At 37.3% G+C, this 10,814-nt stretch overlaps 1 protein-coding gene across 1 annotated transcript; it reads left to right on the top strand.

The window, feature by feature from the left end:
* The first annotated feature begins 1,631 nt into the window (after nt 1–1,631).
* On the top strand, nt 1,632–3,043 carry LOC132175942 (zinc finger protein 10). The gene has a single exon (XM_059588039.1). It carries the CDS (start codon nt 2,233–2,235, stop codon nt 2,938–2,940), a length of 708 nt encoding a protein of 235 aa, XP_059444022.1. The 5' UTR covers nt 1,632–2,232; the 3' UTR covers nt 2,941–3,043.
* Nucleotides 3,044–10,814: the final 7,771 nt, after the last annotated feature.

The raw sequence follows: 10,814 nt of genomic DNA, 5'->3' as shown, positions 1-10,814 counted from the left end.
TATCGCTTATTTTGATGGAGACGAGGAACAATTCATATCATTATACAGCATAAGTTGGTTCCACACAGGGTTTGCAATCCTGTCACACCATATATATCTTCATACCCTATGTCTATTTTATCTTTTCCAGGTGGCCATTATCTTTGTCTTTATTACTCCACTATATATATATAAAACAAGTGATAGATAGGGATCGATTTATGACACAAATCACCAAAGAATATCCTTTCAAACGATAAGATCAATAATCGGGTGAGGAATGAGACAGATTTTAGAACTAAATAAACTATTTAAGATCAAGTGGCAGTCAAGGCCTTAATTACTTCAAGTGATCTCTAGTAGGATATGGCGATTAAAATCTAAATTAAAGAGATACATGGAGAAACTGAAAAGTGAGTTATAATATATATATATATATATAAGACCCCATGTCTTGGTACTAGGTGGCAGGAAAGACAAAGGATCAATGGAAAAGCAAGATTAACCCTTCTCTAAGTTCTCTTGGTCATGTCGCTGGTGGAAAAAGCTATATATGGGGATGGGAGACCATTTCTTAATCAGCTTCTTCTAGTTCAGTTTTGGAGTAAGATAAAATAATAATATGAATTTTGATGAGAAGGTTGATATTGCAGACTTCTAAAAAATAGTAACCCTAAATTGCCGCTTTTTAAATTTTAAGAGTATGATATTTGCAAAAGTGATGAATGTCATAATTTAAAATAATCACGAGTGACTAACTAGTTTTACAGAATTTAAAACAAATGCTAATTATTAATGAATTTAGTATAATATCTTTGTCTTAGTATATATATATACTCTTGCTTTACACACTATTCAAACTGGCCTTGTCTTATGAGCATTATTTCAAGTTAATTGGAGAAATTCTTCTTGTTGGAGGGTCTTTGATATATAAATGTGACAAGAAGAAAGTACCAAAAGAGAGGATTTTAAGAGCAAGGTGATAAGCGTCAACAATTAATTAATTTAATTAGTTGGGCACGACAATCTACATCCAAGAGAGAAGTGCGTCGGACTTATGCATGTGATTAAACTAGCTTTGTTAATTAGATCAAGAAATTGTCTTCATTCGGACTTATGCATGTGATTAAACTAGCTTTGTTAATTAGATCAAGAAATTGTCTTCATTCAGGTAGAAAAAAATGGAGAATTATTACAAATTAATTAGCCAACAATTTTCCAGGGAGAAATTAACCAAAGCATTTAAGGCATTTATATATATATATATATATATATATATATATACACACGCGCATATATAATTTCCTTCTGACAAGAACCTGCATAAAATAGGAAGACTCAACTTGACATGCTATATGCATGCTATGGCATGTTTTATAGACCATGAAATCTGTACTATCCTACACATATATAGGTCTTGTTTGGATGAATAGTATCCTATACACATAGGATACTTTTAAAACCGACAAGTGTAGCACAAAAGACATTGGTTTCAGATGTTGAATTTGATATATATATATATATATATATATATATATATATAAGTGATTTTTAGATTTTATGTTTTATAATTAAGGCAATTTGCATTTATGAAGCTGTAAAGAAGGCAACTCCTGGAATTGAAACCGTGAGCAACTTCTGTTGTCTAATATTATTATAGGACGTTTTTCATGGAGTTACTGTAGCTTTACCTTAACTTCCTCTTCTAGTTTTGTCTTGGTTTTCTTTCGTGTCTGCAGAAGCTTCATGTCTCCTAGTCCTTATGAAAGGCGAACTGGCATGGATACTAAATTAATGAAGAAACTCCAGTGAAACAAACGTACAACAAAAGGGATCGAGAAAATTAAAGTTGCACATGTTTTCCACTCCAAGCATTTATTTCTTGATACACTATGGCTTTTATCATGCCAATTTCTTGTTCTTTTCTCTCAAATTTATCACATATTTTACCTAATTTTCAATTCTATCTTTCTCTAAAATGAATATATATATATATAAACAGGTGGAGGTGGGCGTTGAAGCCAAAGTTAGAGAGAAATCGTCCTCTTAATTAGGCAGTAAAAAGCTTGTTGGCCGGGTGGCCGGCAAAGTTATTATAATCTCAATCTTACTATAATCCAACTGCTTACTTCAAATTTGGTGATACATCCGGTGTTAGAGCTTCATTTTGTCTCCACCCTCCATTCCCTATTTAACCCCCCTTTTTTTTTAGCCATTTTCCTTCCATATCTTAAATGTTAGTACTAGTATAGTATGGCAGCTGAGCTTGGCCTTCTCTCCTTGACCCAGCTCCAAAAATTGGCTGAGACTCAACAAAATCCTACTGTAACTGGGTGGATGTGGAACCCTAAGCAAGCTCAGGAAGAAGAAGATGAGTCATGGGAGGTGAGAGCCTTTGCAGAAGACACTGGAAATGCTATGGGAACCACCTGGCCACCGAGATCTTACACCTGTACCTTTTGTCGAAGGGAGTTCAGGTCGGCGCAAGCCCTAGGAGGCCACATGAACGTGCACCGCCGCGACCGTGCGCGGCTCCACCAAGCGCTGCCTAATCCCACCATCAGTCCGGGAATCTCGCCAGCTTCCACTACTTCTTCATTTCTAATCCCAAGTAGTAGTCAAGAATTTGTTGTGAATGGAGGATTGTGCCTGCTCTACCAATTACCAAACCCTAGCGGTGGCTTCACCACTTCAACACCAATAAATGCATGTAGTGAGCCATCACCTTCAACCCTTCTCTCTATTTCACCCTCTCCACCTCATCAAACCTTGATGTCTCCCAATTGCTCTCCATCCATTGATTTTCCATTGGGAAAGCCAGCTACAGATCATGCTTGTCACTGTCACTCTAGCAAAGCAAAAGAACTTTCTCTCAAAGAAGATCTTGAAGATGATCTTGATCTTGAGCTTCGGCTTGGGCAGAGACCGATGCCATCATCGATCATAAGAGAAGCAAATTAAGTAAATTAAACATGGTGTGTGGTAGGCTTATGCTTGCTAGCTGTTTGAGGAAGAAGAGATAGTGCCATTAATGTGTAAGCAGATTATACAGGATTTCATGGAATTGTGTGAGATTTTTTTTTTTTTTTTTCGTCTTTTTTGTTTTCAAATTTCCTTATTTTGATGATTGATGATTTCCTTTTGTGTGTGTGTGTGAAATAGTACTGAAGGGGCATATGGAATAATAAAAGAAACGGAAGCCAAAAAAGAGCACCCTCATGTGATTCAAAGCAAAAAAAGGAATTTTATTTAAAAAGAGAAAAGAAAGAAGATTAGGGTTTTGAGTGATGGACTGGTGAAGCTTGCAGTGCAGTGTCATTTTCTGCTACAGATTTCGGAGTAAAGTCTGTCTGGGCATACATTTCCGTAGGGACTATTTCTATCACGTAAGCTTAACTTTCGCACCCTTTTTTTGCTCAAACCACAAATATGCCATTTTCCATTAATATTCCAAATTGAAAGCCATAAATGCTTTTTAGCTCTCGTCGATGAGATCATTAATCAATTCAGAGAGTTCATGGCATACTAATTATCTACAGAAAACACTAATTATCTATACGAGACACATAAAAAAACCTTGTGTATTTAGCAGAATCTTGAGGGTTTTTCTTCTTCTTCTTCAAATTAGATTCCTATTCGAAGTATCCTGGAATGTCCGCTAGTTAGATGAAACAGAAAATGATAAAAAAGAAAGTACAACCTTGAAAGTAAACTTACAAAAATAGCTGTAATCTCACTTAGATGAATGTCAAGCGAATGTCGCGCAAGTGTCATGTGAAGTTTTTGTCCTATGATTAGTCGTAATCTCGCTCAGATGAATGTCAAGCGAAGGCCGATCGAACTTTTTGAACTAGATTTTCAAACTTGTGTTGACAATTAGTTTTAATCTAGTAAAAATTGAAATTGAACAAGTTTTGTGAGATAAAAAATTATAGCCCTTTGAATAATGTTTCAGACACCACGTACTAACCTTGCCTTCATCTGATATCAAAATAAAAAATGTTACCGATTTACTATAACTGGTCTATTTGGTTTCATGATTATCCATCAATTTGGTAGACTGCACCAAGTCAAGTGTAATATAATTTGTGTCATTCTCCCCGGGTTGGAGAGAGTTTAGCCTCGAATTCTAATTTTCTTTTCTTCAAACTTTTGGATATCCAATCAATTCATTTCATACAGTTGTACTCATTAACAAAAGATGAACTACCATGTCATTCATCAATCTCCTTTCACTTATAATTAATAAACATGGTGAAGCAAACTCAAATGCACAATCTATGTGGCTTTAATTGATACACCAAGAGAAACAACTTGCAAATTAGCCATATCATGATTATCAATAGTACATTTAATATTCTTTGCATCATCTTGAGATAAATTAGTTTTCACACGCTCTTTATTTGATTTCATCAACTCACTTTGCAATTCCGCTTGCCGGTAAAGTTCTTCCTTGGTAACTTTTGTTGGTATTACTCTCGTCGGGCGTAACCCCTTGGGTTGGGCCAAATTGTACTACATCATGAAAGCATATCCGTTGTACACATGTTGTCCTTAATTGACAGCGACGAGGACTTTGGCCATGGGGCCTGCCTGCTCGTTCCTGGTGATCCATTCATCAATATAGGATGCGTGCTGCAAAACGTTGTCAAATAGGTGGAGGAAGGATTGGAGATGTGGTTCTTTTCCGTAAGAGAAGACTTAAATAGCTAACAAATGAGCAAGCTTGCGAATGTCGAAACTTCAGAACATTTCAGGCAAGATTGAAAAAGGGGTTATACTTTCAGGGGAGGGGGGTAAAGTGTAGAGTAGAGATGCTATATCAATAAGATTTGATTGATTGATTGGAGAGCAAGCTAAATTTTAGTGTAGTTGCTTGAATTGTTTGGTAGAGATAAGTCGATAAGTGCCTAGGCGGGGGCTACCAAATTGACTGGTTAACAACTGGATGGCTTCGGCTTATCGGGAGATGTGGACTGTTTGGACACCATAGGGCTCTATAATGGTAGCTCTTGATTGGTCGACAAGGCGTGGACCGTTTGCCCTGAACTATGATCCACTAAATGCAACATGAAAACGAAGGACCGTGGCGGCAATTCTAGATTTACCACTTGGATTTGGGCCACTCGTATCGTGCAATAAATCGAAGGAGAAGAAAGACCTAAGCTTTGTATAACACTATGGTCCCATATTGAGAAGATGAGAAGAAGTCCACATAGAGTGGGTGGTTTATAAAAATAGTTATGGATGCTAAGTCCCACATTGCCTAGTTACTATGTGAAACTGGGCTTTGTAATAAATTCTATGAAAACTCCAAATTAACTAATTCTTTTGGTGTAATAGGGTAGATGTGGCTAGCTCTTTTTCCTAGGTCGTTACAAATGGTATCAAAGCCACCTAGTAATGCCAGGTCATGTGGTACTGGAGTACTGCATAACGTGGCCCTAACGAGGACGTCAGGAATTTAAGATGGGGAGTTTGTAACACCTTGGTCCCATATTGGAAAGATGAGAAGAAACCCACATAGAGTGTGTAGTTTATAAAAGTAGTTATATGTGCTAAGTCCCACATTGGCTATTTACTAGGTGAAACTGAACTTTAAAATGAATTCTAGGGAAGCTCCAAATTGACTAGTCATTTTGGTGTAATAGCGCAGATGTGGCTAGCGTTTTTCCCTAGGTCGTTACACTATGAGACATTTAAGGAAGGAGGATCCGACAGTAGACCTATAGAAGCAAAGTGGAAGCTTCACATGTATCAACATTAAGGCGTACGATAATAACTTTTATGTCGCGTGTATCGGTCGAGTGTGCTGATGTGGAGGTGTACGATAGCATCTTTCAATGTATACATGTAGCATATGGTGTCTATGATCCCATTGAAGTGAAAAGTGGTCAAAAGGTGGGGTTTTAGAGCAATTTTTCAAAAATTGGGTTGCTCCCAATACTCCTTCAGTCGACCGAGTGGTGAGCTTGATTGACTGAGCTTGGGCCAAAAGGGTCTCGAGAGCCTGAGTCAGTGCTTGATCGACCATGCTCAAGGTAGTAAGGGGGTGTTTGGCAACAGCCTTGACCCAGGCCTAAACACTGTTTTTGTCCTTTTCCTAATGTGAAATAACACTTTTGCCCTTCAGATGTTTCTCCCAAAAACAGTGGCGCAGCTTCTCTTTTCCTCTTCTCCATTTCCACCGCTCTCTCCGTAGAAGAAGCACTTCCACCAAGCCATGGCTAGGACGTTCAGTGTGGAAATGGAATTCAAGAGAGATGAGGGCTTGGTTTTGTAGCCCATTTCTCCAACCCATGACACCAAGAGATGAGAGATGGTCTGATCGAATTTTTATCCCTACATTTCATGGTCTAATCTGATTTTCAGGTGTTGATTTCACGGCCATAAAAACCACGCCATGCTTGATGCCCCCTCCAAAATCAGAATTCCAATTTTCCCTCATTTTTGTGGGACAAGAGATGCCCCCTCCAAAATCAGATTGCCGGAAATGAGTGATCCCAATAGCAATAACAATCAAGAAGTGATGCAACCGAACCCAGAGGACCTCCAAGACTCGGTGGAGCCGCCCTTCGCCTTGCTCCGTCTCAACAGCTTCAACTCCAACAACCACCAACCCTGCACAACTTGCGGCTGCTCTGGCTCCAACCCCATGAAACGGCGCTCTCCCTCGTCGTCTTCCTCGTTCCAAGACCCACGACACCCTGACCCCTCCCGCTCCGAACCCAATCCCAAGAGGCTCTTCTTCGAGCCAGACGACCTCACCCTCCGTGGCTTCTCCAAGCTCTCCCTCCCCACCACCCCCGCTTCCTCTTCTCCTCTTCGCCGTAGCGTTTCGGGCCCACCCACCGCCAACGCTTTTGTCTCCAGATGCTGGTCCCTTTTGCCGGGTACTCCAGTGCTTTTGGGTGATAGTCGGCACCAAACAATGCTTGGTGAGCAGGTTCAAGCAATGGACTTTCCGCCAGGCGTGGGGCGGTGTGGGGAGAATTTTGCACCTAAAGGCGCCAAAGGGGTGGGGAAATCAGAAATGGTTTTCCCTTCTTCGCAGCTTCGGACACGTGTTTCGGGGCACTGGGTTCCAACGACGCTGGTTTTTTTCCCTTCTTCAGCATGGGGAATTCCACAACACGGGCATATTTCAATCAGGAAGAAGTAGGTGCAAAATGGGGAAAAGTGGGTAAATTCTTACCCCAAAAACCAAGCCTTGACCCAGACACTGAACAGTGTCTGGGTCAAGGCTATTGCCAAACAAGGCCTAAGTTCCTAAGGGTTTCAGTGACCCTCGATCAACCAGGCGCAATCAGAACATAAAAAATTAGGGTTTTTCATGATTTTCAAAGGGTCTTAGGTTTCAGTAGAGGTCTTAGGGTTTTAATGAAGATTAGAACCTAATGAGTAGACACAATCTAAATGCAAACGAGGTACAGTTTCAAACCAAGGAATACCTAGTTTTGAAGATAAGCCCATAATTGTAAGTATAGACTTACTGACCTTGCACAAAAATATTTTACAAAAACATATTATATATATGAGTGTGCTTTAACTAGTGATATTGATCCATTAGTAATATTTGAATTTGAATATATATGAAGTTACATTGCCATGATATGATATGCATGTATTTAATGACAAAATGAGTTTGATAGAAAATGGTTTTCGAAAATGAATGAGGGTTGAAAGGAAAATATGATTTTGTGAAAAAGTATGTCTTTGTTAAAAAAGAGAAAATGTGTATGAAATTCATAAGTGGAGTATACACTTAATACTCCCAAGTGCTACTCGAAATAAAATAATCTATAGTTTGAAAGACCGAGTTACAGTAAGTGATAATTCTTTTAGAGTAAGTGCAAGTGATGGCGTTGAGCCAAATAACATTCTCTTGTCTACCTTAATACAATGTACGTTTTAAATCAATGAGCTGGTTTTCCTTTTTTTTTTTATTAAAAAAAAATAATTATATTGGACTACATTATAGGGGTAATATACACGTGTGTAAAGTAGTCCTAATTAATATGGATAAAAATAAAAATAGAAGTCATCACCGTATCTTAGATTGCCAAATTTTGTACTATTTAGTGTACGTATATATAGTGGGGTATATATTTAATTTTCTTTATTATTACGTACGTAATATAGATCTAAAAGCTTTATATTTATTATTAAAAAATTAGTAATAATATTGTTGAGGTGTGATAGTCGGCTCATGCATATCGTTCTTGTTGGACTGATCTTCTTAATGAAACAGGGTAGCTAGGTAGTAGGTAGGCCTGCCGACTGCCGACTGCCGACTGCCGCCCCTGCATGTGAAGAGCTTCACCTTTTCACGAACTCAGATCTTCCCCCCAACCTTTTCCAGAAGAGAAAGCAAACATTCCCAAAGGCAGCTAAATAAGCGAACGTTAATCCCAGATTCCCCGGCCAGTATCTTTGTGCCCATTCCCTTTTACACATGCATTCTGAACATTGCAGGATTCCTTCCCCGACGGACCACAAATTATAAATATATATAAATAATAAAACAAGGCAAGAAAACAGAGAAAGAAAAACAGTACCCAACTAGTCTTTGTCATCTACATACGTACACAAGTATCAAGCTTCCTTCATGTATCTTAAACTCCACCCAATATATACAAGATGACCTATGAATCGAGTAGAAGCTAAATTCTGCTGACAAAGGTCTATGAATCCATCAAAATTGATGGAAAAGTGGCCATCATATGACTTAATTGGTATTTTTCTTCTCTAGATATTCTTAAAATTATTATAAAACAAAAAACTCCAAATTAGAAAATGGGGGTTGGCGGGTCACCCCTAAAATTTGAAGGGGTAGCCAAACCACCTCCACAATCTATTGGAGCGGTTCAGCCACTGTATTTTTTTTCTAATTTTTATTTGATTTTAGTTTTTTAATAGTCATCACTTTTCCATCGATTTTGACTTTAGAAGCTAACGGTGTGGTAGTTTGAAAGAAAGCACAACATGTCACTTATTAAAATTTGACATAAATACAAAAGTGATTGCAGCATGGAAGACTAAAATACATTTTTCCCAGAAAAAAAATTGTGCAGAAAGCAAATAGTCTTGGTGTATCACCATAAAAGACTAGCGACGATGAAGAACTTTTGGGCATGTTTACTTGAGATATTGATTCAATGTAACAAATTTTAACTTTAAAAATGCTTGAGACCAAAACCCCCATAAAAAAAGTATAAAAAATAAAAAAAATAAAAAAGAAAAAAGAAACTTAAAAAATGCTTACCAAACCCCCGTCATAAATTTTTTTTAAAAAAACGTAAAAATGACAGTGGCATGGATGATGATTATTTAGTAAAGGACCAGTAGTAGTACTAACATCGATCCGTCCAACAATATCAGACGATTCTTCTCTCTTTTCTTCTAGTCAACACCAAGAAGAACTTCAAGATGAGGGAAGATCTTCCCTCCTCCCCTTTCATGGTAGTAGTGCTTGATGTCTTCTTTGTAGGCTCTACTGGTCTCTGTTTCTGGCGGGTTGCTTTAGATTTGGTTTGTAAATCTAGATCTAGTCTCTTCAACCTTAGATCTAATCGTCTTCTTCAGCCAAGATGTGTCTTCCGAAGGGATGTCTACGATGTTGTGCTCCTCCGTTGCTGTTTGTGAGTTTTTGTTTTTTGTTTTTTATTTTGTTTGTCCTGGCCTTCAGGTTGATGATGGATTTGTTGTCATGGCCTTCGGGTTGGGGATGGAGTAGATTGGTGTGAGGGCTTAACTCTCACGGCCGGCTTTTTAGTTTCTAGTTGTTTTTTATTTTTGTTTTGTATTTGGGCTACCTATGTCCTAAATCTAGTTTGCACGAAGCAGATATGTTCCTTAAATATAATTGTACATGGGTTAGGGGAAGGTTAAAGTCATTTTTATGATTTTGTAACCTTCATAACTTTTGGTTATGATTTTTCAGAGTTGTATGCTCTGTGATATAAGAGTTTTATGCTCATGAAATTTCATCAATAGAAGTTCCATATTTTTCAAAAAAATCAGACGAATCGGCATTTGAGGTCCATAGTTGGCTTAAGAGACGACCAAAAATTTAATGCGTTTCAATTGAAATGTCGTTCAATAAGTACATTTTGCTATTCGAAGTTTCGAACCCAATATTTATGGAAGATGCTTTTTTTCTTTTTCTACGCCATTTATAGAAAATGCTGTAATTTTTTTGTTCTTTTTTCTTTATTCAATGTGGGAAAGGGAAAAGGGAAAACATTTATAATTTTTTTTTTTTTTTTTGTCATTTGTTATGATCACTTGAAATTTCGAGTGTAGTATGATTTTTAAGTGTGGAAGGCCCTGAAAAGAGCAATGAAGTAATGAAATAAAGCATGGTTTGGTTTATGATATTCACTTTTTATTTGTTTGTTTAGTAAGGCAACAAGATTTTAGGTAAGGCTCCCTAGGCAGATTATCAATTGGATAGCAAAGCTTGTGGATTCAATGTCATATCTATTTGTAAATATTCAACTATAAACTAATGGTGGTTATTGATATAATTTAACCAATATTTAATTAGTTCATTTTATACAAAACTTTTGAAATGAGGGTTCAAATCACATTTAGATTTTAGAGTTAATGAGTAATGTTAGAAACTACGTTTTTATCTAACAATTGTTCCACAATGCTATTGTGGTAGTCTCAACCTTAAATTAGTCATTGTTATTAAAAAATTAAAAAAAAAATTAAAAAAAAAAAAAAAAACTCAAGAGCCGTTTCGGACTGCAATGTTTAACATTGTGATATATTTGTGGGATAAAAATGTGGTATAAGCATTACTCATAGTATTCAATATGACAAATGAG

The sequence above is a fragment of the Corylus avellana genome, chromosome ca3, assembly GCF_901000735.1.
Source record: "Corylus avellana chromosome ca3, CavTom2PMs-1.0".
Taxonomy (NCBI): Eukaryota; Viridiplantae; Streptophyta; class Magnoliopsida; order Fagales; family Betulaceae; genus Corylus; species Corylus avellana.
Note: the sequence above shows the minus strand (reverse complement) of the source record. Positions and strands in the feature narration are given on the sequence as shown.

Bases quoted from the DNA above. Each gene is read 5' to 3' on its own strand.
- LOC132175942 (XM_059588039.1), top strand. From the start codon at position 2,233: ATGGCAGCTGAGCTTGGCCTTCTCTCCTTGACCCAGCTCCAAAAATTG.